Source organism: Hippoglossus stenolepis, chromosome 13 (assembly GCF_022539355.2).
Source record: "Hippoglossus stenolepis isolate QCI-W04-F060 chromosome 13, HSTE1.2, whole genome shotgun sequence".
In the NCBI taxonomy this organism is placed as follows: Eukaryota; Metazoa; Chordata; class Actinopteri; order Pleuronectiformes; family Pleuronectidae; genus Hippoglossus; species Hippoglossus stenolepis.
The window spans coordinates 19,544,752-19,572,596 of record NC_061495.1 but is presented as its reverse complement, the minus strand read 5'-3'; the positions used below and the strand labels follow the sequence as shown (position 1 = coordinate 19,572,596).

Below are 27,845 nucleotides of genomic sequence, written 5' to 3'. Positions count from 1 at the left end.
CTGAATGTGTGGTGTTTGTAGCAGCATGTTAGCGACAGCATCATAGCACGAGAAGTGTGAAACACCCCAAAAACAAAGCTGTGAGCATTGAATAGTAAATGGACGGTTTATAGAGCGATTTATGTATTTGTGCAGGTTATTTTCCAAAGCTGGGACAATAATAAGTTTGACATAATTTGACACAACTAATGCTACAAAGCTTATGGTGGAATACAGCACTTATAAGATTCACATTTTTTATTTTCAGTGAATATGCATCCAGGACCAGATTTGACAAAATAAATCTTTACTGCAGAATAAGTTTGAACATCGTGTATCTGTACCTTCCACAGAACTTTGATAACCTGGCTGCGCTGACTTTTCCTCCCATTCAGCCTGTTATGGAAGTTTTGTGGAAGCTGGTGAAAGGAGAACTCAGGCAGCAGCTGATGTCTTATGCAGAAGGTTTTAAAACGCTCACAGAGTAACAGGAGCAATTGTCACCCCCAAGTCTGAAGAGGTCTCCCACAGCTTCCCAGTATATCTTCCTCTACTTGAGTTATCCATTCCAACAGCACATCCATGAGTGGCTAGAATTGCTGTCACTCTCTATGTTACATGTAGGTGTTCACATCCTATTGGATAGTTAAGCCTAAAGTATGCATACCTAAAGCAGCTTGTGTCCTTACGTCTTTCCACTGGTGTAATACACAAAAGACTTGGAGTTTGGTGCCTCTCTGTCTGGGGCATCTGAAGTAGGTATGAAAGTCCCTAAGCGTAGACGCTACAATGTACTGCTAGTTGGCCCTTTGTCTATAAACTGACCTTGAGTACTGCGAAGAGAGAGAAGGGAGTATGTGTGGAATAAGACAGGCTCTTTTCTCCTAATGGTGTACAGATAAAATGTGTGAGGATGGATCAAAGATTCCTCGACACAGCCCATGGAGCATTAGTGAGCTCTGAGGTCTGACCCACAGTTGCTGTTCCAGTTTGTCCTGGAAGGAGAAATTCAGTTTCACCACACTGCACGTTCACATTCACGCCCACAAACCACGTCCCATGAAACAAACAACAGAGCGACACCCACCATGCAAACTGTACACATCATTAAACAGCAACAAGATCAAACAAGGACGTCTCATAAAGATTACTAAACACTGTTGGATGTTTAAGAGGCCGAGCTGGGTCAGTGATGGGGACTGTTGCACCGCTATCGATCTGCACCTGTGTGCTGATGGAAAGTGGCAGCCATCCCTAATATGATCTCATGGCGTTTAATCTTTATGTTTAAGTTTATGATTTCCCAGGTAGGACGGAAGAAAAACCTGAGGAGGTCATAACATCGTTAAAAGGATAGGCCTCGATAATATGAAACCGTCTGAGATGGAAAGGTTACTCTTTCTTTGAAACCGCTCACACGAACGCATCCACACTGAGGCTGCTGTCGTCGTTCACAGATCAAAACATGTTGGAAAATGCTACTTTATTCTCAATGACTTGGAAAACATGTATTATTTATGAAACACAGTAGACACGCTGCTAAAGAAGTACCTCCAATGGACACTAGGTGGTGTCATAACCTCACTACAGGAGTACATACAGCGTTATCAGGGCTCCTCTGAGCCGAGGTTTCCATCACACTGAACATACATTACACCCTGCACTGCTGAGACGCCCCACACCGAGGCTAGGGTCTCACTGTAATACTTCGTTCTGACATTGTGTTTGTAGTTCAAAGTGTTTTGTAGTTCAGACAGTATATTTGTAGTTCAGACAGTGTGTTTGTACTTAAACAGTGTGTTTGTAGTTCAGACAGTGTGTTTGTAGTTCAGACAGTGTGTTTGTAGTTCAGACAGTGTGTTTGTAGTTCAGACAGTATGTTTGTAGTTCAGACAGTATTTTTGTATTTCAGACAGTATGTTTGTACTTAAACTGTATGTATTGTAGTTCAGGCAGTGTGTTTGTACTTAGATTGTATGTTTGTAGTTCAGACAGTGTGTTTGTTGACAGTGTGTTTGTAGTTCAGACAGTATGTTTGTAGTTCAGACAGTGTGTTTGTAGTTCAGACAGTATGTTTGTAGTTCAGACAGTGTGTTTGTACTTAGAGTGTTTGTATTGTAGTTCAGACAGTGTGTTTGTAGTTCAGACAGTATGTTTGTAGTTCAGACAGTGATTTTGTGGTTCAGACAGTATATTTGTAGTTCTGATATCAATCTCCACATGTCCCCGCCCCCCTCACCTTATCTCCGCCTGTCTGCCACCCTCTCACCTCCTCATTAACTTAACTATGCAGCTGCACACCGGGAGGTTTCACGCGTAAAAACAAACGTGGTGCGTGTATCTGGAGCAGGTGAGGAACGAGCAGCAGTGAAACCAGACATGAGGCCTGACCTGACTCCTCTGCTGCTTGCGGTGTGTTTTCTGGATGTGTGTGATCTCTCACACGTGGAGGAGATGAAGAGCCAGGAGCGGATCTTCCTCAGCTCCCTCGGGCTCTCCGGGCCGCCCCGGGCCGCAGGGACCCACCTGCAGCAGCCGCAGGCCCGGAGCCACGTCCCCTCCGCGCTCTGGAGGATGTTCCGGAGGTCCGAGACCCTCCGCACCCAGGAGAGCGAGCCCTGCACGGTGTCTGAGTACGGAGTCCGCGGCAACATCATCCGATATGTGCAGGACCAAGGTAATAAAGTAACTGGTTTAAAGTTTTCTCATGGGCCCAAGAGGTTTGTAGGATTATGATTTGGTTTTTACTGCAAGATACAATCACACAGATTAGTCAGGGGCTGGAAGATATGGCCAACAATTATATCAAGATAAACATTATCATCTCAGCCCATCACAATAAATGTCACATTATTATTTCTCTAAGTTTAAAGACTTATTTTTGCTCCTGAGCTTGTGAATGTGTGGTTTCAAATCTGAGGTACATCGTGTGTGTGTGTGTGTGTGTATATAAAATAATCAAGTGTGGATAAAAAGGAATGTGTAGAGCAATGATAGAATCCAAAGCAAGAGGAAAATAAAGTTCAAGACACAGAAGTTAAGATAAAAGTAAACAAGATAAAATAAAGGCAGAATCATCAAACAGAATCAGGTTGAATTCAAAGCAGGATTTAAGAGGCAGGAGTTTAAATTTGATTTAAATGAATCGATAGTGGGGCAAATCGACTATTTCAGAGCTTGTGGGGGCAGCAACAGAGAAAAGCCTCATTTTCTCTACTTTGAAAACAGGAGTTAAAAATCTGTGACGATGACCTAATTCAATTCAAACAACTTATTTATCCCACTAGGGGCAATTCATTTGGAACAGCTTGTACAAACAAAAACATGTACACAATACAAAATTGGCATTGACTGCGACAAGCGGGCAGATCCAAGGATAACTTTATCATTTCATTGTCACTGGATCTTTTTGAAAACAATCTGATATTTGCGGATTTAAATAAAAATCTAGCAAATTTAAATGTGGTTTTATAAGAGGATGACTGGCCCTCTATTGAGTTTATCAATTTAGATTTGAAAATTACACATTTTTAAACTGTTCGTGTGTAACTGGCCTTATAGTGTTCAGGCAGAGCCAAAAGTAAAGTAACGTCAGACTCTGAGACCGACAAGCCTCAAAACCTATGATGAGTACACAGGTAATGAGTTACAGAATATTGTTTATGTTATATAAGGCAGAGCAAACCATCAAACTCACACAAAACCTTAATTTGATGTAAATTTGTTTTTTAAGTGACTAAAGTGACTAAAGAAATGCATTGTAATCAATAAGTTCTGTGAATTTTAACAGTAAATTCAGTCAAAGTTATAATAAATCAGTCAAACTGGACAAACTCTTCATCATTCAAGTAAAAACCTAAATAAAGTCCTGAAACAAAGTGAGGCTCTTGTAAAGACTGATGTGACTGATGTGTTGCAGGCAGGCTGGTGTCAGGGTGGAGCAGCAGCTGTCAGGCCTGTGTGGAGAAGCAGCTTTTCTTCAACATGTCCGTCCTGCAGCCTGTGGAGCTGCTGTCTCTGGCTCAGCTGGAGGTCAACTTCCACTGGAAACCCTTCAGATCTGCAGAGCTCCTGCAGGCTCCCCGGGCCCTCGGCGTGTCTCTGTACAAAGTCATGAGAACCACGTTGAGAGGAGCCGACCCACAGGCCAACCGCAGACTCCTGCTGTCCCAGTCCGTCCAGCTGCAGCCGGAACCCACCTCCATCACCATGGACCTCACCTCGCTGGCCGAGAACTGGCGCAAACCGGGACGCAACTACGGTTTGGTGTTGGAGCTGCTTCCCCTCAGCGCAGAGCCACAGGATCTTCTTCCGTTTCACCCCGGGAACTCGCTCCCATTGGAACCAGCCCTCATCCTGCCGCTGATCCAGGCCTCACTGGTCGCCGTGTCCCTCAACCCCCACCAGTGTCGCTCCAGGCAACGGAGAAGCGCCATCCACCTCCCAGTGACCCCCAGCAACGTGTGCAAGGCCCGACGCCTCTACATCGACTTCAAGGATGTGGGCTGGCAGGACTGGATCATCGCTCCGCAGGGCTACATGGCCAACTACTGCCACGGTGAGTGTCCGTTCCCACTCAGCGAGAGCCTGAACGGCACCAACCACGCCATCCTGCAGACGCTGGTGCACTCCCTGGACCCGCACGGCACGCCTCAGCCCTGCTGCGTCCCCATCCGCCTCTCGCCCATCTCCATGCTCTATTACGACAACAACGACAACGTGGTGCTGCGGCATTACCAGGACATGGTGGTGGACGAGTGTGGCTGTCGATGAACGGGACACTTCTGATTGACTCTTGAAATTGAAACGTTCTTTTGTTATTTTCCTGTGCAGGTTTTTAATGTTGAATTCTTTCTGTTGTCTCAGTTTGATGATTTGGCAGATCCTGCTTTCAATGTATCATGTGACATCCTCGTTGGTTTTAAAGAGTGTAAGATTCAATATGTTTGTTCTCAGGGAAGGTTTGAATGATTAAAAAAAATATCGTGTCAATAAAATTACATCATTAATTTGGGTGGAACCTTCTTATTAATTCACGCTAACATAGCAAACATAGTGGTCTCAAAAAGGCTCATCAAAGTTGAAATGGGTGGAAGAAGAAATAAATTCTCAGTCTGGATTTGTACGATTTTGAGGCCAACTGGGCTTCTCCAGACGGCTGCTACAGGTTTTGCTTCACCTCGATACAAAGATTCACAGCTGTGAAAGATGAATCACTCGTATGTTGGATAAAGTTTTGGCCTTCTGAGCTTCACCGCCGTTTCCCTGTGATATAACTGTTCCACTGACTGAGACCAGCTCCTCTTTTTATCTGCTCTATAAGAAATTAACTCTCTTATCTCACCTTCCTGCATGATAAGACCCCCCCCCCCTTCCTTACGTCCCCTCCCTCGCAGAGCCAGTCAGACCACTGGGGTTGCCATGACGACGGCCGGTCGCCACAGCAACCGAGAGAGGCTGACAGGTTGTAGTAATTAGTGAGAGAGAGACGTGGCGAGAGTTTGGGGTGTGAAGACGCAGAGAAGAGGAGCCACAGTGAGATGTTCTTTGGGCTCCTTTAACGTTCAAGGACGTTTTTGGTGATTAAAATATAGAACGGATTTGGATAAAACTTGGGTGAGACATGGACCAAGAAAGAATTACATTTTGGCATGGATACAGACAAAGGAGAAGATCAATACTTTTTTCACTTTCTAGAACATTGTAAGAGGCATTAATTTGACATATTCACCAATTTCCCAGGGAATAATTCATGGCTCTTGATGAAAAATGGGTTGAACATCGAGGGGATTGAGATTCAATGACATGGTCAAATACTTTGGATAGTTCTTAAAACAATTTATCAATGAATAATTGCTTGATATTTCATAGAAATAATACCTCTTTATACCTCACACTTATTAGATAATACCAACTAGCTACCAGCCAAAGTATCTATCATAAAATTTGGGTATGAACAAATTATTGTTTGTTGCTGCTGCAATTTAAATAGAATAACGAAAACCAAATCAGGTTTTATAACTAATTATTTATTCAGTGTGAAGTATCATTTTTGAAGGGTTATACTGGCCGGTTCAGATTATTGGTGGGGTAACAACTCCTTTGATTACCCCCGGAAACTACGCCCCAGCTTGACAGAGGTCTGCGCTCTTCTGAGTGCCATAGCTCTTTTTCCAACCAGTCTTAAATGACTCAAATAGTGACATAAAATTTCTAACTTTAACTCAGGAAGATGTGCTTTTATTACTTACCTGTAAATCTTGCTAAATTTCAACTTATCTTAAGGATCTTGACCCAAAAGTTCAAGTTGCCTCTTTTATTGTGAAGTCTGGGTCAAGTTCCTTACGATTCTCATTTGTGCGGATAACGCATTAAACGTTTGAACAGTATTTAAACCGAAAATCCAACATGTAGTTAAAGTGATAAATGATAAATTACTCACATTATTATAACTATAATTTTATCATATATATATATTTTTTCATCCAACCATATGTAGTATTTTTAAAACTGCCTAATACAACTATACTGGTCACAGATTAAACTAACTTCAAACAACTCTAATTATTAAAAGACCCTTGATCTGAAAGCAGTGATGTGTTTCCTCTCTCATTAGGTTTTTATTTTTATTTGTTTACATCTTTTTCTTGATCCCTTCCTCTGAACAGCTCTGCCAGTTTTCTCTGTCCCACAGGTCGACTGTCTGATGCGTCCTAACACTGAGCTGGAGCAGAAGATGAAGCAGCGAGCGAGGGAGCGGGGCAGTAGAAAGAGGAGGAGGCCTAGGGCTCTTCCACAGAACGTTGCTGTCAAAGACAAAGTCGTTTCCACTTAAACCTCTGGGGCCAGCGACACCCGCTCTATCTCCTACAGTCACACTCACACTGGTGTTTTCCCTCCTGTCTCTAAAAGTAAAAGTCTCCCCCTCCTCCCAAATGAATCTTCACTATGACCCAGTAACTGTATTAAAGTTTACATTGGTGGTTTTCTGTAAGTCAGGTCTGAAAACCAGAGTTAGCCTATTAGATGCTGGGTTTGGGGGAAAAGTTACAAGTCACAGTTATCCACGTCCCCTAGGGATGAATCCTGGTGTCTTTGGTGTCCCTTGACTCTACTTCTAGCGCCACCATGAGGTTGACATTTGTGGTTTTGAGTGAAACATCTCAACAACTGTTAGATGTTCCCCCTCAAGATGAATTCAGTGCAGTCCCTTCACATTTAGCCTGAACAACCATGAAACTTAACAAGGTTGATCTGGTGATAAGAATCTAAACTCTGTATTTTTTCTTAAACTAAAAATGTTTGTTCGACACGTGGACTAAATGAGTGTATGCACACACACTCACATACACACACACACTCACACAGGTTTGTTGAGTCGTAGCTTTGCTCTGTTCATTGACTGGTTCCATAACCATAGTATAGATGTTATCTGACACAATGAATAATAGCTTCGCTCTCTCTCTCTCTCTCTCTCTCTCTCTCTCTCTCTCTCTCCTGCTGCTGCAGTTTGAGCTCAGTCAATAACAGTCAAATTAATAATCAATACCAGTAATCAGTACCAGAGGCTGCACATGACTCAGCCCTCCTGAATGGATGTGGCACATTCTGTCCATCTGGATTTCTGTCTCCAGTCCCTCCATCCGTCTCCATTCAACGATACTGCATACACTTATATTCTAGACAATAATGTTTGTGACTTTGTTGTAAGAGTTCCTGATCTGAACTGAAACTCCAACGTCAGTACTGGACCATCGGTCATGTTATTGGTGCTGAATGAGACTGATTCAGAAATCTGGAGGAAATTTTGTTGTTGTTTGGGTTAAAAAGTGGGAGATTTCTCAACATATGTACATCGGAAAATGGACTTGATTGGGTTTCATAAACACACTCTTTTCAAGAAAAGCAAATCCAATAGCCTTGTGAAGAGGTTGTGTAGACTAGCAAAAGATTACAAGCAAAATGCTCTGGTATAGAACATGATATGAACTCAAGCGCTTTACTTTTTATACTTTACTGTTGATATTTAACATTTATTTTTCTTTTGATCATTTAATTTAATTACATTTCCTATATTTGTATTTCACAGATTTAAACAGTAAAAACAAGTGAGTTTCATAAATTAATTTAGAAATAGGAAACAGTTAGAAGAAGCATTCAGACTTCATCTACAACATAATGCTGTTTCTCTCTTTCTGCATAATTTAACAGCCTTAAAAGATCCATTCTTCATAATGAGCAGAGCTGCTATGACACTTGACCACATTTTAATTCAAACGCTTGTTTAATTCTACTTGAGTCGAGGATGTAGTGGAACAGAGGACTGAGTGGAGCTGCTGTTATTTCACTAAAGGATCTAAATCTTTCTGCCACAGGGAGGACATGTTCTTCTATCAACCAGCGGGGGGCAATGTGGCTTCAGTCCAGTCCTGTCTGCTGTGTGTGTGTGTGTGTGTGTGTGTGTGTGTGTGTGTGTGTGTGTGTGTGTGTGTGTGTGTGAGCTGACCACTGCAGAGACCATCAGTAGTGATATGTGTGAGTCTGTGTGTAGACTACCTGTGTGTATGTGTCTGTGTAAGGCTCAAACATTAAGGTTTAGGTTATAGTTAAACACTCAACATACCAAACCTCATATCTATTTAATAATATATTGAATAATTCCAGAAGTCTGTCTGTCTGTGTCTCACATATCTGCTTCACACTCTGCATGTGTATTGTTAAGGGGCCAAGGAGGTGCAATGTTGAATTCAGTGCGATTTGGACATGTGATACGTTCAATATTAACACACTTTAAATCCTCCAGTTCAGGTTCTGTGTAGTGAACTTTGAATAAACTGGTGAACAGCTCTTTGTGCAGCAGCGGTGGTGCAGCTTCAGGGTTCTGGACTGAGTCCTGCTGCAGGTCTTTACTGCGGCTCAATTACTGCAGGTCACTTGTACAGTTTCAGAAAGAAAAGTGTAACCAGCGTCACCACAGGCCAAACAAGCGGCTCATTCCAAACTGGCAGATCACTTGCAGAGATGGTTTGCCTGATTCAAGTATTCAACTCAAAATAATACACTTTACTTTACTAAAACTATTTAAAAATGGCATAAAAACACAGCCTCCAATGCATTGCGGACCAACATTCAACATCCAAACATTCATCTTATTACACATCATACAGCACACATTTTACTGTAAAACAATTTCCCCATGTAAAATTCTGGCCACATATAATTTATATATATCTAAACATATGTAATAAAATGTTTACAGACTTAAAGCTGCAGTAATAGGTATTTTTATGGGGAATCACTGATGAGGAAACCAACAGAGACTTTCCTCCCTTAGCTCCTCAGAGCTTTTTAGGTTCTTTTGAGTAATTGTGTAGTTGACTCCTGCAGCACAAGAGGCATCTGTTATCAGCAAATGTTGCTCTGTGAAATATCAACTGAAAGGTTAATACTGTGTATCAGTTTTTATGTGTGCACAGCTTTGTTTCTGCTGCCTCCAGGTGGCCAAACAAATCAAAATTTTATTACAAAATTTAAAGAAATCTAACACTATTTGATATGGGTTTATTTATTTGCACAAATACTACAACACAAAAAAACATAATGCATTTAAGCAGTTAAAATGCTTGTGGCTTACAAACAAGAATAGAGAAAAATGGTGTTGATATGTCTGTTTATGTGTATTTTACAATTAGCAAACATGTATTCACAAAACACAACATCTAGGTTGACTGAAAAGATCTGCTCATCATTTGAATCATATGCAGCCTCAAGTGTTGTTGCTTGAATAAATAACAAGTGGTAACAGTTAAAATGGTCAAAATCCAAAACCAGAACAGTGAATTTGATGTGTAAAAGTCGTTGTGGCCTCCGGCAGCGGAAAGTCAATGTTACTGAAGAGCGACATTTTACTGTGAGCACGTTTTAATACGAGCAGACGATCATATGAGTGGCAAAGATGACATTGAAGCACTTAATTTATCCCAAACACACATACACACTCATCTTTCCACTCAGGTCCACAGTGAGTACTGTAATACACCGTATAATACGACAAGCACTCTGACTAATGTTCTGTCAACACACACACACACACACACACACGCACACACACACTTCTTGGCTTCCATGTGTCTAATCCTTTTACAGTCTATGTCACACTGACATACATTTGGCACACACACTCTGTCACCTAATCAATGGTAATGGAATCACTGTGTATCCTGCCTGGTAACACAAGCCGCTCTGTCATTAACATGCTAACCTACACCTTCGGTCACACGCGTACACGTGTTTGCATGTTGGAACATGTATGAACAATCGTCACCACACTCAGCCAGATGTTACACTGGAGATGATGTCACTGTGCCACCAAAATCCGTGTGGGATAATTAATATTGTTTAAAGCATCACAAATTACGTTTTTTATATAATAACCAATTAATCAAATGACTGTGTTATGTGTGGGAACCACTTGTGGGGATGAAACCACGGAGGATTAACGACTCTGCACTCTTTCACAGCTTTGTAGCCTCATTGAGTTCATAGTGTTTTAGAGAGAGGAACCATTGTACATCCACACTGGTTCTCTACAGCTTGTCTGCACAGTTTTAGTTCAGTTTCAGAAGAAATCTCCATAACAAACCTGTGATCACACATCACATGACCATTCATGTACACTGGCCATATGTGTGTACAGGTGTAAACAGGAAGAAGATCGTCTACTCTGCAGTTGGATGCATAGTTGCAGAAAATACTATGAACACGAAAGAGTCAGTAAAAGTGAAAATAGTAGAATAGTAAGAATAGTATAAAAGCCCCAGAGTTAAGATATATACATAGCAGTAGCATAGCAGTAGAAATCCTACCACTGCTACATGAAAAGATCTCATTGTAAAACAGGAAATGTGACAATCAGGTCTGTTACTTTAAGAATCCCTCAACAGGTGAGACCCTGCATGTGTTTCCCTTATCTGATTGGTCCTTTCAGAGAGTCCCTCCACTTATAAGAAGATGATTGGTTGTGGGGCGGGACTAATGGAAAGAGGAAGTGTGAGTAGTGTGCTCGCTGCGTTCTGCTAATGTAGCTAGCTGTCACACAATAAGCTAAATATGAAGGTTTTTGACACTAAAGTAGCCTGACTCGTTTGTAGAAAGTGTGTTTTGGACAGTTTTAGACTGTTTAGGTTGCTAAGCACAACTCTGTCCATCTGCTGTGTAGCCATCAGTTAATATCTCTGGCAGCGTGGTGCTAACGTAGCCACCAGCTAAGAAAGTAAGCCAGATATTAAAAGTTATGTCACCAAATTAGCCTGACTCATGTACATAATAAGGCTGGTAAGTGTTTTTTCTCTTCGTATTTAAGGAGCTAAGCACGACTCTTTGAGCTGCTGCCTAGCCGTGGGTTAGCATCTCTGCTAGCGTAGTGCTAACATTGAACGTATGGCCTCTGAGGGTCACCAGACAGCCACTGTGTGACCAGGAAAGCACGGCTGCACCTCCGGCTCTGAGAGAGATCCACCGCTGTTCTTCTTCCTCGTCTGAGGACCGAATGTGGACATTCTTTTCTTCCTGGGACCACGTTTGGACAACGTAAGGAGACTTTCATTCAACTGTGTCCTGGGTGAGTGACCTGCTGCTCAGTGAGCGAAGACATTATCAGCCGTAGAGGACTTAGTAGAAGATTGAACTGGCTTCGTGGTCTGACAGTTAAGGCACGCCACCTTTAATCTGTCAGTTGGTGCAAGTTGAAGCTCTGTGCTCTGACTCATAAGAGGTGTTGTTTTGTGCAGCATTTGATCAAACCACTTTGGGATATTGTGATCCTTGTATCCTTCTCGGGTTCACTCACATCAATAGCTCTAACATTTAAATTAAAATAATTTCAATGGAATCCCCTCAATCAATGGATTCATTTGCAGAAGCCAAGTCAATTTGCAAACTGATTACGCATTCAGTTCAACTTAGGTGGACTCCAGCTAAAAAGGTCAAGGGCAGCTTTAATGATGGAGCACATTTGAATGTATAATAAATGAATGTATATGCCCCTGAGTGATGAGTGCAGCGGACTGTGTATCTGTTTCCCTGAAAGACGGAACAGATACAGCAGGATAACAGGATAAGAAAAATATATTTTTTTATTGCACTGTCTTTAATAGTTCTCTCCATCCCTCAGTTAGAGTGGCTCCCAGCAGCTTTGTGAATGGGACTTAAGAGGAAAAACTCTTAGCTCAGAAGTTTTTGGTGCCATTTAGGAGATCTCCTGGTGGTAAAATAAAATGCTCAGTGAATGGCCCCTGGATGTCAGCGTGAGTTGTGGCTGGCGGTGTCCTGTAATGAGGTGACAGCAGGTTCCACCAACACGCACACACACACACACACACCTGGACACACACACACACGCACACGCACACACAGAGGTGACACCATTACCCCTGACCCCTCAGCTTGCATCTGTGTGTGTGTGTGTGTCCAGGTGTGTGTGTGTGAGGGTTTGCAGTTGGCAGTTGGAGTATATAATTAAAAGTGCTCACTGCTTCACAGTCGGACAGTTCAGTGCTTTCACATTAATTCTTACACAAATATGATTTTAATGAGCATCTAACATCAGTGTCCGATATTAAGCCACATCAAGAGCGTGTGGTCAATGACCCTCTGCGGGTTAAGGTGCCGTATTTATGAAGAACATTTTCTGTTCAGTGAGGCGCAGGAAGTAGAAAGTCTGCTCCGACGTCCATTTGCTTAATTTGCAATTTGTGTAAATTTTACATTTCTGCAGCTCATTATCTGGAGTCCTGTCGTTCCAGGTAGCCATTGGCCTCCATGCATTTTTATAGCATTGTTTACTTGGCCTGTAGTGATGCTGGTTGCAGCTTTCTTTCTGGAACTGTAGAAGTGTCTTGCAGTAATTGAGCTGCGGCGAGTAAAGACCTGCTGTGGGACCCAGTCCACTGAACCCTTGATCGACAACATCACTTTCATTGATGAGTCCCAGCCACCAAAGAGAGCTGGTCGTCTGTTTTATTTATGAATATACAAGTTTAATATTGAACTTATCACTCGTCCAAATCGCACCAAATGCGATACTGCACTTTCTTGGGCCCTTAACGATACACATACTAATTGTGAAAGGGACAAGATGAACAGTTCTTGAGCAATGCGAGATACATACAGACAGAATTCTGGAATTACTATAGATTAGAAGATTGATTGTATGATATGTCATAATGAATGTCATGCCTGCCGTAGTTTTATCAGTGTTGTTGAATGGTATAGAGTCATGCACCTTTCAAATCAAGCTGCAATTTAGGTATTACCTGCAAATGATGACAATTACAGTAAACAGACTCTGATTATAAATGAAATTGGTTGTCTTATCAATTATTCCCATTAATGTACACCAATGAAAACCATTGAAACCAATGACATCCATGTAAACTAGTAGATGTCTGAAATGGTAGGAAGAATATAGGCTACATTCCCAAAAAAAAAACTAAACTGAAAAACAAATTTTTCATTGTATTTTTCTAGTGTAATTGCAATTTTTATTCAGTGGCCAAAAACACATTAAAGCACTTATTGAGTCCTTCAAATCTGGGATGTCAATTATGCAATTCTTCATTTTAAATGTTTTGGAGCCTCTGAATCACTTCTGGAACAATGTGAGAAAATTCAAACCCATATGTGCTGCAGACAGGATTAAAATCTGATCAGCAAATTAAATATTCAAATCACAAACTCCCCTTGAGGAACAAATCCTGTTTGAATAAGACTTTAGTCTGAGTGGGAGTCTGAGGTGACGGAGGGCAGTCGCTGCCAGGAAACCTGCTCACATCATCACACACTGAACCAGAGATACAACAGGTACTGAAGAAGGGAAGACCTATATATAGATCTGATAGAGGTGTGTGTGTGTGTGTGTGTGTGTGTGTGTGTGTGTGTGTGTGTGTGTGTGTGTGTGTGTGTGTGTGTGTGTGTGTGTGTGTGTGTGTGTGTGTGTGTGTGTGTGTGTGTGTGTGTGTGTGTGTGTGTGTGTGCTTCCCTTCCCTTCCCCCACTGGGACTTTCAGACCAGCAACCAGTCGGATTTACAGCATATTGATTAAATTAGCATTCGTTCCACAAACTGAATATTAACTTGGATATTAAGCAAGCACATATGCACACACTCACACACATTTACATACATGAACACACATCTTTGTCATGAAAGTGTGCACACAGCTTATTATGAATTAGGACACACGCACACCCACACCCACACAGAGTAGGCGTACACACCAAGAAGTGATTAATTTGTCCTTGGAGAATGAAAATTGACTCTCAGAAAAAAACCCTCTGTCATAAGGCCCGAGGTGCGTCTGGTTTGTAGGTCGGTGAAAAATGGCAGCAGGCGATGATCACCTGTCCACTCCCCGAGGAGGAGAAGGCGTTTTTTCTTTTACCGTTTTTTTTCTTTCTCCAGGGACTATTGACAAAGCCGTTGTACAGAATCACCCTGCACCACATTTATGCAGGGGACGGTCCATTGTTCGTCTATTACTAGAATATATTCACACATGATTACACTTACGATTATAAAAAAGCTGTTGTCAGCCCAGTGTCTGACCACTCGTGAGTCAGCATTAGTTTACTTAATTTGTGGAAGGAACATGATCAATTAAACGGAACAACAACAAACAACCTGTTTCTTCTCATGTTGTCCTTTGTCTTCTTTCCTTTCCACTATAAACTGAAGCTTTGGGCATAATACCTAAACATTTAACTGATTCTTCTTAACCAGTCTGATATACTCCACTGAAATCTGCTGAAAAGCGTCTTTCTCATATAATTAAAAACAATCTCATTAAAATTAATGAAACTCCTTGATATACCAGCCTAGCAGGAGACTAATGATATGCACTAATCAGGCTTTCAGGATCATTTGCTTCTTCGTTTATTTGACTGACTTCTCTTTTTCTTTCTGTTCCCGTTGACAATTTTCATTCAGTACTTTCCTTAATCATCATTTATGGTCATTTGGTAATTTCATCATCATAGTTACTGTCCAGCAACATCAAAGCTCCTCTCATTTTCAAATCGAATGTGTCTTCATCTATCAGGTAACCAGTGTTTTAAAAGTGCAGTGTGAGCACACTGACACAGTTGAATGTGTTTGGCAAGTTCTTAAAATTGTAGTTATCGAAGCATCACTCCTGATTAACTATGTCAATACAGGATCACATAAAGACAAAGATAGCAACATGACTGTCTGCTTCTCTGAATCCATGTCGAACACGGTCCTTCAGCAATATTCAACAACCTCAATCCCACAGTAACAGTGTGAGATACCTCCATTTATTTCTGAAGTTTCACTGCAAAGCCATCATTAAATCTGTTTAATAATATCCATTTTAAATTTCATTGTACTGAAGAAAATAATGAGTATATGATGGATTATCAGGAGCATGTTAGACAGACTTAATGTGTAATTGAGAATAAAGTTGTAATATTACAAGACTATAAAATCATTACAAGTAATGATTGTGTGAATATAGTTGTGATATTACATATATTCTCTGTGTGTGTAGGATTGTGCCTTTTTACTCCATATTTGATGTCTTTTTGTGCATGTTGCAGAAACCAAATCTCTGCCTCCCTCCAGGCCTCCCCCTCCTTTCACAGCTTCCCTCTCTGCTATAAGATGTAACATGATGCGGTTATCACCATGGAGATCTCTTGGAGATGGACCGTCTCTGGACAGTGTCAAGAGTCTCGGCCTCCATCTCACTATAGATGTGATTCCAGCCTTGAGAGCCAAAGCAGATGGACGGCTCCTGTAGACGCCTACACTAGAATTGGACGAGTCAAATTCAGGGGCAGGATTTTCAGCAGCAGCTGTGCCTCAGAGGAAAAGTGTGAATGTTAAAGGACAAAGCTTACATAAACACAAGCTCAGCAGCTTTGTGTTACTAATAAGACTTTTGATGGAGGACCAGTATTTAAACAACAAAGAGCACCGCTTACTGCTTACAGTCGACAAAAGAGCTGCAAAATCTAGCCCTTTAAAATGATCCTGTTTTCTCCGAGCTTCGTCCTGAAGTGCAAAGCAATGTAGCTTTTCTTAAAGATGGTTTGTGTCAATTTAGGGAGTTCTTAACCCATGTTTGTTCAAGTTTAGCTTTAATTAGTTATTTCATGCTGGAAAGACAGTTCCAGCTCTGCCTGGGTCTTTCTGTGTGGTGACCTGTGGTGACCTGTTCTTTCTGTGTGGTGACCTATCTATACAAGCAGTATAGATAGTGAATGGATGGAAAAAAGGTGAAACGTCCTGATTGACAACTGACTTGACTCAATGTCCGAGATGTTTTAGCTAACAGGTGGATGTGGAGACGTGTGTCCTCCATCTCGACATACAGTCTCTGGTTGGGACACAGCTAAGGACAAGTTTTGTTTTTCTCTTAAGGGCCGTCCTCTTAGAATAATATCCAGTTCTCATTTCCATCATTTGGTCATTCATATCAAACGACTACTGACACATGAGTCAAATTATCTGAAGACCAAAGATGATGAGGAATCCTCATTTCTTCTAAGATCATACTACCTTCTCGTGCTTAACTTCGCTCCATGGGCAGAAAACTGCTTCTGACTTCTTGGCAGGTGTCTGTTAAAACAGAATCATCTTCAGTGCTCAGTTTCATCACTGTGTTTAAAGCAGTGTTGAAGATGTATTCTGCTGGTAACCATGGCAACAATACTGATGCTTCATGCAGTATTATCAGGCAAGTTATCAAATATGTGGTTAAGCTGATGATAACGACACCTTTCTTTCGTTAGGTGGCTTTGGTATCAGGTTCTAATACACTGTGTCCTAGACAATATGATCATGATTATTTTATATTATTTATACAGATATCTTATTATTTAGCTAGTTTGTTAATATTCTGTGTTTGTCTATTGTCTTTCCTTGTGTTGTTAATCTGACTTATTTGAGCTGCGGGTTTGGGTTGGAGTGATCTTTGCTTGGGTTCCAGCTCCATTTCATAGTCTACTGTAACCCGAGCAGTATTATTAGATTCAATTAAAGACTATTAATGGTGCTCTGTGAGATAACAGAGCAGAGAGTGAGGGCTGGAGCATCTGTGAGCATGTTCTCGTAGCTCGGGGAGAACAGAGATGGAGACAGATTGAAAGAGAGAGGAGAATGAAAAGGAAATAAGGTCCAGTGCGTCCGAGAATAGAAAAAGAAAATCCATTTATTCTGAGAGGCCTGCAGGGCTGGAGGTAGCAGGAGTCCACTGTTACTCTATACACACACACACACACACACACACACACACACACACACACACACACACACACACACACACACACACACACACACACACACACACACACACACACACAGAGAAAACCTCATCCTTCTGGAAAAAATTGATTCTTTTCCTCTTTTTCCTTTTACCTTATTACCTCTGTCAGTGCAACCACCATAGCCACACACACACACACACTAACACACACATAGAGTCACTCACCTGGTCACTTGCCCGAGGGGTTGTGATAGTGTTCACTCTTTGCAGGGGTCTGTGTTTCCTGTCTGCCCGGGCACAGAGAATAGGAGGTCATCAATAAACATGCTGAGGGGAGAGGAGATGAGGGGAGAGGAGAAAAGGCAGGGTAAATGTGAATTAGAGAGAAGAGGGAGGAAAAGGCAATAGAGGGAGAGGAAATCCAGAACAAGGCTGAGAAGAAGACAAGAGGAGCGAAGAGGGAAAGTGATTAGATAACAAGGACGAGGAGGGAACAGATGAAATTAAGAAAATTGGGTTTTCTCCTGAATGCAGCTCAAACTTGAAAATACATTTTGAGAAAACCTGAAAAAGAAAATGCAAAACGTAAATTTGCATTTTTCATCCACTGCTGCTGTGGTAATTTCAGGAGTTGGTTCGTTAAGATAAGCAGATGGAGCGACTAAATCTCCAGTCAGATGCCATTAAAACATCGCAGAAGAGGAAGGTGCAACAAAATGAAAATAAAAAGAAGAGCAGTTAAACCATAACCAAACAAAAATTATGTAGAAAACATGATGATATTTCAGTTTTTTCATGAAATAATTCGAGGAATATTATAGTGTCCCCCTTTGCGCCTGATGTATTTATCTGCTGCTGTTTTTGTCTCTTCAGTGTTTAAGTCACATCTTCATGTTCACCGTAGTTTATTCTCCAAGTCTGATTTCTTGTCGTATTTGCTTTAACTGAAACACCCCTCAGAGGCTGCATTTGAAGAATGATTGCGTCAAAGCATCCCGACCAGGTTGTCCCATTGCAAAGTCTCCTTCAAACGAGGCTGAAAAATGCATCCTTCCATTCCTGAGCAATGAATGGGTGAATCCTTGTTGATCCAACCTGTCCCAAGATTATTTGCATGCCAGTGACGAAGCTAACAAGCTAGCTGCAGTTAATGCCGCACCTCAGAGTAGCTAACGATGCAAGGGTAAGAGTGGGACAAGCGAGGGACTAAAACAGGTGACAAGACCACTTCATTTCGGTTTGGCCTTTGCGATCTACTTGATGGGACCTTTGTAGTCATTTGAAGCATGTGGGCCCCAAATTGGGACCATTGTCTGTATATAAAGACAAGAAAACATGAGAGCTCCCCAAAAGTGAAGCCAAACTGTCTTGATTGCCCCCCGGTGGCTGGCCACAGTATAGGTCATAAACGCGGCTTCCACCATGTTAGCACATGGGACACGGGTAAACTAAAGAGAGTCAAAGTCGATCACTACTGCACAGATTCTGGCATCAAATGTGCAAGATGGTATTTGCCATATTTTTGTAAAAAAGGAGTGGATGTCCTTCATCTTTACTCAAAGTGTATGATGAGGACACTGATCATATCCCATTAACCCTGGAAGAAGTCAGTAAAAATTAGGACTGAACAAATGGTATTTACTTTTGTGTCTAGTGTCATTAGGGCCAAGGACTAAAGTAAAAAAAAATAACTCAAGACAAACAAGTACAAGATAAGGACATAGAAATATATAAAAGGACAAATATTCAGTTTTTTTTACTCTCCTCTTCATTGCGCTCCTTGCTGAGTTGATTCCTCTCCCCCTCCTCCCCATCTCACCTCAAATCCTCTTCTCTCTGCTCCATCTGTTTCTTTCACCCCAACTAAATCTTTTCCCTCTTCTTCCTGCTTCCTTTTCCCTATCCTCCTATCCCACCACCGCTGTCAACCTATTTCCTCCTCTAATCCGCTAACCTTCAAATCACCTCTATACCTCGTTCCAAAGTCCAGAAATACCTTCTGTTCTCCTCAACTCACTGAAATATCTCCTGTCACCGCTGATATTACCCTTACCTGAAAGTCATACCAGAAAAGTCATGTCAGTCAATCATGTTTGTGTGTCTCTATCCACACATTTCCACCCACACTCGTGCATATTTTCATTTTAAGCGTCAAAACCTGCTGGAGAATATCAAACATTTGAGAAAATTTCGTAAGATATCACCAAAAAAGGTTTTGTGCTCGGCTAAAATAAATGTGATGAACGATTATTGAAAGAAACTTTCTTCTTCTACTTCAGATAAATTATTCATGTCCAGCTGCCCCTGACAATTAATTTCCTCCTCACAACCTGGAAACCAACAAGTAAACAAAGCATGTCAGTAGTGTGTATTTCATCATATACATTGGAAGTAGACCTTGCAACAGTTACTGGTGCTTGATAACTTATGCAACATTGTAATCCTTTTGAAAATGAATGAAGTTAGTTAATAGAAACATACACAGAATACAAAGTGAATTAACTTAAAAATAATAATAAATATAATAAATTTAAATTGGTTTGTTAATGATACCTTTACCACATAAAATAATAACATGCCCCTTACACATTTATGTAAAATTAAACTTCAGTACCTGAACATTTTATATACAATGTTTAACGTTAAAAGGAACACTAAAACAGACAATAATACATTATAAACTTGAATGGCACTACAGTAGAGCACATACTTCCACTAAGGCACAACAGTCTCCTTATGAAAACACATTCAAATTCACTAGATCCAGATTTTTATCACTCCTCTAAACCTTTTCATCAAGATCCTTTAATGACTCTCTTGGAAATCTGTCAATGATATATGTAAAAAAAAAAACACAATCCCTTCAAATCTTGCAATGTTAAAGAAAGTGAAACTGCTGCTTTTTCCAGATCCATGCCCAAATTAATTGGGTTCTTTCTTGACCCATGTTCCATCTGTCCACCAGGTTTTGTGGAAATTAGTTTTGTAGTTTTTGCGTAATCCTGCTGCAAACAAACCAACAAACCAACAAGAGGGGGCGAAAACATTGACTTCTTGGTGGAGGTAAATAAAGAAATGGTCAGATTGAGGAAATCAAAACACATTTACCCATTGATCTCCGGTGTCAATTCAGCAACTGGTTTGTGGCGAGCTCCACATTTTAAAACAATGGTTTGTAAAGCTTCAGGCTTTGATGGTTGCTTCCATTGAAAAGCGCAGCAGGTTACTGATGATCTGATCTCTCACTGAACACAATGAATGTTGCCATGTGTATGATGATTCATGGCAATAACCTGATACCTTCAGACAGGTTTATTGGCCTTCATGTTTCAAGTCTGCTTCAGGTCAACTTTGGTATTGCTGACCACACAGTAAGTCCAGTCTGCCGTCCACCACAACCCAGCACATTGTGACTGTAGCTTGAGACTGATCATTTCATTTCTTTTTAGTCCCCTTTGGCTTTTGCCTGTAATGGAATCCTTTTGAGGAGCACTTCAGAAATAATTACCCTTCTGAAAGGAGAACTTTGGAGAGGATAAATGGAGCCCTCCATACCACTGAACACCCAAAAGGCTATAAACATGACCATCCACATATATGGCTCTCCCTTAGTTTCTTTGAGAAGAAAACATATAATATATACAAGATGGACACGAGTAGAATATAGTACAATTCATGAAATATCCTTGCAATAAATCCTGTCTTTTTGAAGCTTTAAAATTTTCCTTTGGGTGACATGTTTCGATTTAAGTTATTTTGTCAAAAGTCCACAATGACTTACTAAAGCTTCAAACATTCCTATTTTATTGTGTCACATCCATAGTTTCTGTGTGGGTGAAAAGTAGCCACAAAGTATGATGGATGGTGAAGATCTCAAACTTAACAAAACAGCAAATGACGACAAATCATCATATTCAGTGAAAAAAGTCAATATACAAAACATAAACTGTAAGATGGACAATGCATCTCGTAGTCCTCCCATTGTGCTAAAATGAAGCTAAAATATCCTGGATACGAGTGTCGCCATCTTGCACTTTTGACATCATTTAAAGCCAGAGTCAGGAGTGTTGCAAGGATTCAACCAATTGTGAGATACGCTCAGGCTGTTTCACCCCATTTTTATAGCATCAAATAACTAATTAAAGCCGACTTTATCAGAAGATGAATACCATAATATATAACAGTATGATAAGAGCTACCTAAACTGAGAGAAACCATCATTGATAAAAAATTTATTTATGTTCTATGACTTTTTAGTTTGGTCCATTTGCCATCTGCGAACATTAATGAGGCAGGCTTCATGACTTATACCTCATCCACCGGGCGATCAAGGCGCTTTGCTTTCACTTTTGCGGAGCTGTCACATCGTCCATCTTTATATACAGACTATGATTCAGAACCAAAAATTTAAGCCCTGCAAGTTCTACGGAGAAAGGGGCACAATTTAATTTGACCCTCACTTTAATTCTTGTTGTACCCGTAAAGCACCCTGTTTTTGCCAAGCTATACATTTTAATTACTAATTAACTCACTAGAACCAGTGATCAGTGACCAGACGAATGATGATGAAGCTTTTCTCATCAATCAACTTGACATGAAAGGCAAAGGTATGGATCTGGGTTTAAGAAAATCCATCCATCCTCCTATCATTCCATCATCTATCTGCCGGGCCTTCCATCATCTTTCCATCTGTCTTACAGCATGATCATTTTGTAAATTATGGTCAAATTTAGAGTAAGTAGACGATAAAGCTTAGTTTGCATTGAGGCGTGGATACCATGTGATTGACGGCAAGCCCTGTCCAGTGTCCTCGAGTTCTCAGTTCGGTTTGTCCCCCAGCTTCTCCAAATATTGTGGACAAAATGGACAAAATACCAAACTCAAGGCTTCAAAACGGCAGATCACAAACCAGTAGGAGAAAGCACGGTGGGTTGAGACTTGAGTAGAACTTGTGTCTAAAATTAAAACCAAAAATTTAACAACTTTTTTAAGAGAAAGACATTGATCTAGACAAACACAAAGATATCTATAGTGGTTAAAGACTTCTTTCACCGAGTTGTAAGAATAACCACATTGTCTTTATGTGATGGGGCAGTGTTTAACTACTGAGGCACAGCACTCTTCTGATTAACTGATAATTACTTGTTAATTAAAACAAATTGGCTAATTAACTAGAGTTGTAGTCGACTGTGTATACAGTCTCAAAAGTACAATAAAAGTCATCATGAGAGAACACAGCAATTATCAGCACCTTCATGCAGCGGTGCCGCGTCGGTAAGAAAAGACCCGTATCCAGCTCGAAGCCTCAGGGGCAGACGATATTTACTGTTTCTGGCCCCCACATGAGCTGTTTCTAGAGGAGCCGAGGTTCTAACAATGCCCCTGTCTCTAAATATTGGTCTATGACTGTGTTGGGATTGAAATAGATTATTACCAGTGAATAATATTAGAGGTAAGGAGGGCGGGAAAGTTTAATAAATCTATTTCTCCCGAGGAGCGATAACGACCTCTTAAAAATGACTAAAGTTGTCCCTTCTATCATGGTGCTAAAGTACTGATGCAATAATTTCCAATAAGAGTGAAAGAGATATATACTTAAAATAAGTCATCATTTCAGACGCACACACACAGACAGGCACACACTGCTTCTTAATACCTCAAGAGGGAAAAAAAGGTGATTGGGGAAATAAAGTGAACTATATATGGGCAATTTATCTTATTACATTAGTGCTGTGAGGTAATGTGATAGTGTTAGTAAAATTATTATCCATAAAACACAGAGAAGACTTAGTTGGGATTAGAGAAAGGGAGATGGACTACATTGGGGCCACTATATCCTGCACCTACTGACACATTGGAGACGGGGAGGAATTAGGTCAGGGCTCGAGCGTAGAAGGTAATAGATGGCTACAGCGGAGATTTATGTGTGACACCCTCTCTCTAGAGAGAAGTAGAGGGGGAGAGACAGAGGGAGAGAAAGAGAGATGGGAGGTTGGTATTGGAACTAAATCAGACTGTCAGTTGGTGCTGAATTCTTCCTGAGGCGTCCAAAGGGAGGGAGAGGAGTGGCGAGATGGAGGGGAAAAGGAGAGCAGAGCCATGGAGAGAGAACTGGGACATGGAGAGGGAGAAGAATAATGACGGGGAGGCAGAGAGGCTGAAAGAATGATCAGGGCGGAGGAGTTCATGGGGCAGAAAACAGCACAGCCAGAGTGAGGAGACAGCCGAGATTGGGAGGCTTTTATATGATGTAACTTACTCTGCGGCGGCGACGGAGGAGGAGTTATCTCCGGCGCCCAGGGATCGAGACGTAGAAGTCTTGTTCATTTTCTGTACAGACACAAACTAGGTGGCTGATGGTTGGAGCACTTCCAAGGTTAAAATAAACATTAACGTCAGTACAAAATAACTGTGTTGGAAAATAAGCAGGTATTTCATAAAAGGTCAAAGGTAAAAGACTGGATACATAAGACTGAAGGAAGGAAGTCGACTTTTATCCTGAGCAGCATTTCAGTGCAAAACGTAGAGTCAGAAGAGTTTAAAATTCTGTTGTATACACTGCTAATGGCATGCAATTCACTTTTCATATTCTTTTTCAGTTTGGGAGCAATTTGAGCAATTTATTGAGCCATTTACATAATGACTGAAATTAGATTTTCTATTATGTCATTTGTTGTCTTTGATTTTTAATTGCTAGTGTATTTTGCTTGTTGTCTCAGATGTTTTGTTATTATTCTGAAATCTGGCAACACTGCTGGTTATACGAAGTTTACACTACATAACCTTTTAAAGTGTGCACAGATCAAAATCTGGATCTAGTAAATATAAATGTGGTTTCATAATGGGAATGTTTGGCCTTGGCAATGGTATGCAGTAAGTTTCTAATAGCTGCCAGGTTATGTGACCCATTGATATACAAATCATATCCGATATCATTGCTACCCTAAACAAACATTGGATCTTAGCGTGTCCTTTATTTCACATGAATATTTGAGAAACACACACCTTTCTTAATAGGAGTGAGACCATAGACGTATATATAAACATGGACGAAGATGGAGAACTTTTTACATTTTAAAGCTCACATACAGTATGACCATTTCAAGCAAGGGTGGGTTGGTTTGAAACTTAAATGAAATTTGTAGAAAACTGAACCGATTGTCAAGGAACAAGGAAGAATAATTATGTGTGCTGGTGGTAATGCACCTTGACGTTGGTTGGCACTCGCCAATAAACCGAACAAAGAATAAGAACCTTGAAAAAATTTAACTAGATCAATTCAGCAAAAGGTCCTTCACACAAAACGACTCCAGTATTGATTAGTTTTACACTGGCCTATATATGTAATTCAGTACACTACGTCCCATCCATCATATCCAACAGGACATTATCCATTTTTAATACACACTCTGTCCCATGCATGTGAATTTCTAACCTTAGAACAGGTTGGAACATAGGAGAACAACTATGGCTCATAGATGGACAAACCCATGTTAGTAGAGAAACACAATTGCTGTTACTCAAGCACACGCTTTATACACAGACACACACAGACACACACACACACACACTAATCAGTGTTACACTTGCTGCCAGTGAGCCTTATTGAAGGCTGTGTTAATGATGACTTAAACAGTGTGTCTGTAGATCTAGTCAATAGCTCTAAAGAGCCATGAGTCACATCACCCATTACAATTAGGCTGGAATTATTAGAAATGCTGCCATTGCACTAACTGTCTGTGTGTGTGTGTGTGTGTGTGTGTGACTGCGACTGCGCTAATGAAAGTATTGAAATTGTCATTAATGTGCAGGGTTTCATAAGAAAGGCTCATTGCTTCTCATATTTCAGCCTTAAAGGTTCAATGTACATAATTTAGTGACCTCTAGGGGTGAAGTTGCATGTTGCAGCTGAAAAGCCCTCACCTCATCCTCCCCTTACAAACATGAAAGAGAACCCGTGGCAGCCTCTTGTTGTCATAAAAACTAAAAAGGTGTCTAGTTTGTCCAAATTGGACAACCGTAAAATAAAAAACATGGGGGATGGAGCCGCAGTATCGAGGTTCGGCTTATACAATCGCTCAAACAATTGCATGTCAGCTGTCAATTAGCCAATCAGATTAGAACTACCTAATTTAACAGAAATCATCTTTGGGAAAAAATGTACATAGTTTCGAGGTGTCATGAAGGAGGCAAGGTTTACAAACTATACTGCAGCCAGCCACCAGGGGGCAAACCAGATGCGTTGGCTTCACATTTGGGGAGCAGTCATGTCGTCCATCTTTACATTCTTTATATACAGTCTATGGTCCTCACCAGGTTTTGGAACCTGGCTGTAGGGATATGATGCATTAGAAAGTGACGTCTAATCTTGGCTGATAAGGCTCGGAAAGTCATGTCTTGATTTTCTTTCATGTTAAAAACAGAAACATCCCCAAAAAATATTATCGGACGAAGCATTAACATTTTCCTTCTCTGGAACCTACAGGCCTTTCGTCCATACCATGAAAGTCAAAAGTATAAAAAATATGTGGACAGCAGAACAAAACTGCATTATTTATTTCTTCATGCTTTCAAAACAACCAGTGCTCTTGTTTCCCTTTTCAATAACCTGTTGCAGTGAATAATGATTGTTCAGTCTGGTCTTTGCAGCAAAGGCAGAATTAGATGCAGAACCATAAAGTTGTGTTCAGGTTGGACGTGAGGTGAATTTTAGTGGCAGTTTGATTGAATAAAAACTCAATAAAAAAGACCAGGGGACACAAACAGATGCAGATTTGCTCTTAAAACACAAACACAAGTGTTTTTATTCAATAGTGTCAACGAAATAAAAAATATTTCAACTTGAAAAGAAATTGGGATGAACCCGAAGCTGTGTGGCAAGAAAAAGGAGAGAAACAAGAGGAAAATAAGCAAAGAACTGTCAGATTACAGATACAAGTTTGTACATTACTGTGGAGGTGAGGGGGCTGGGAGAAAATCATTTCCCGACGGCTTTTAGGCACCAGCAACTGGGTGGTTTCTCCTCCTATCTGAGTGTCACGACTCACTCAGTGTCAGGGAGTCTCCGGAGCCTCAGTCTCTCTGAGTTCCTCTCTCCGTTTTGAGTCCTGAGGCAGCGCCGACGCTGCCTTTTAAGCATGAGGACCAATCAGCTAACAGCTCTCACCTGCGCTGATTGATCCTCTATAGCAGGTGAGGGTGCTCTCCCAGCCCCCTCACCTCCACAATTACCAACTCTCTGGAGTTACACCTAATGCCTGTACAGTAAGAGGGACTACAGAGGATGTTTGTGGGGAAACATTAAAAATGTTGGTCCTCATAGTCAGCTCCTCCAGGCATTTTCCTGCCAGCTCCGGAGTAAAATGTCCAGGAAATGTCCGAGTGAGTCCATGTGAGAATATGGCAAGAAAACTAAGCGAGTTGCCATACACTTAGAATCCCGGCAAAGATGTCAATGTGGAAAGACAACAAGATTTAAGAGTTTTTAGTGATGAGGGCCAACATTGGTGTCGATGTGCTGTAAATAAAAAGACAGTGCTTTCCACAGCAGAATTTCTACGTCATGTCCTGCCTCCTGTCTACACCCCTCGTCTGAATGTTTCGGACATTTTCCTTTCGTTGTGTACATGTCTGAAACAGACAATCTCCTGCCGTTTCCTTCGGAACATTTCCAAATCCAATTTTCTGGAGCTCATGTCTGAAAAACGGCTTTAGTCTGAAGGCACATCTGTGGAGGAAGGTTTGGTGTGTAACACGTCCTTTCGGCAAAGGTTTGTGTCCTTTACCAACATCAGAATAAGTTTATTTTAACCATGACTGTCATCCAACCTCGACTAAGCTTGTCATGATTCTGTGCCGTTGAACCTTTGAGAGACTTTTGGAGATACAGACTTTTAAAAGTAAGACAGTTTGGACTCTGAGTTCTTGGATTTCTGTTTTATATTGAAGCTGCTTTCCTTGTGTCACTTACTTTCCCTGTCTTTAACCTGTCTGTTTCCTGCCCTTGTGATTGTCTGCACCTCATGTTTTTCCCCTGTGTTCAATTATCCCTTCCTGTTTCTGTTCAATTCAGTTTGCCTGTTTTGAGTCATATTTCCTGAGTTCTATTTGCCTGCTCGCTTTTGGACTAATTATTTTTCCTGCACCTGTGCTCGCCAAAAACGTACCAGAACCTTTGTTTGGCTTTAGTTCAGGTGAGAGATCAGATAACAAGTTTTCTGGGCATGTGAGACACTGATAAACGACCTAGTTGTCGTATAACTACAGTATAAAAGTTGTTTTATTTTCCAAGGTTGTGTCGTATCTGCTGCTGGGATTTTTGGATTCCCCTTCATTATCATGGAGTAAATTGAATTCAGGGTGTGGTGTCTAAGCAAGTTGTACAAAAATGTAAGAGTTTCTGGTCCCAGTAATAATGTCGATCTGTTCTGCTTAAGGCCTTTAACAAGGTGTGTGGATTATTCTAAATAACTGGAACACTCTGCTTCTGTTAGGAGCCGTTGAGGTTTTAAAAGTTCGGTTCAAATTATTCCCATTCAGCTCCTCTGTTATGGGGATGTGGTAGAAAGTCTCAGAGATGGTT

General features: G+C 41.0%; 1 protein-coding gene across 1 annotated transcript; it reads left to right on the top strand.

Moving 5' to 3' along the window:
* The first annotated feature begins 2,139 nt into the window (after positions 1 to 2,139).
* gdf3 (growth differentiation factor 3) lies at positions 2,140 to 4,988 on the top strand. The gene is made up of 2 exons (XM_035173834.2): positions 2,140 to 2,656; positions 3,899 to 4,988. Exons 1-2 carry the CDS (start codon positions 2,359 to 2,361, stop codon positions 4,750 to 4,752), a joined length of 1,152 nt encoding a protein of 383 aa, XP_035029725.1. The 5' UTR covers positions 2,140 to 2,358; the 3' UTR covers positions 4,753 to 4,988.
* The last annotated feature ends 22,857 nt before the right edge of the window (positions 4,989 to 27,845 follow it).

Excerpts from the sequence above, each read along its gene's own strand:
- gdf3 (XM_035173834.2), top strand. The coding sequence starts at position 2,359 with ATGAGGCCTGACCTGACTCCTCTGCTGCTTGCGGTGTGTTTTCTGGAT. Across the intron at positions 2,657-3,898 it reads CCGATATGTGCAGGACCAAG|GCAGGCTGGTGTCAGGGTGG; the intron begins GTAATAAAGTAA and ends GATGTGTTGCAG.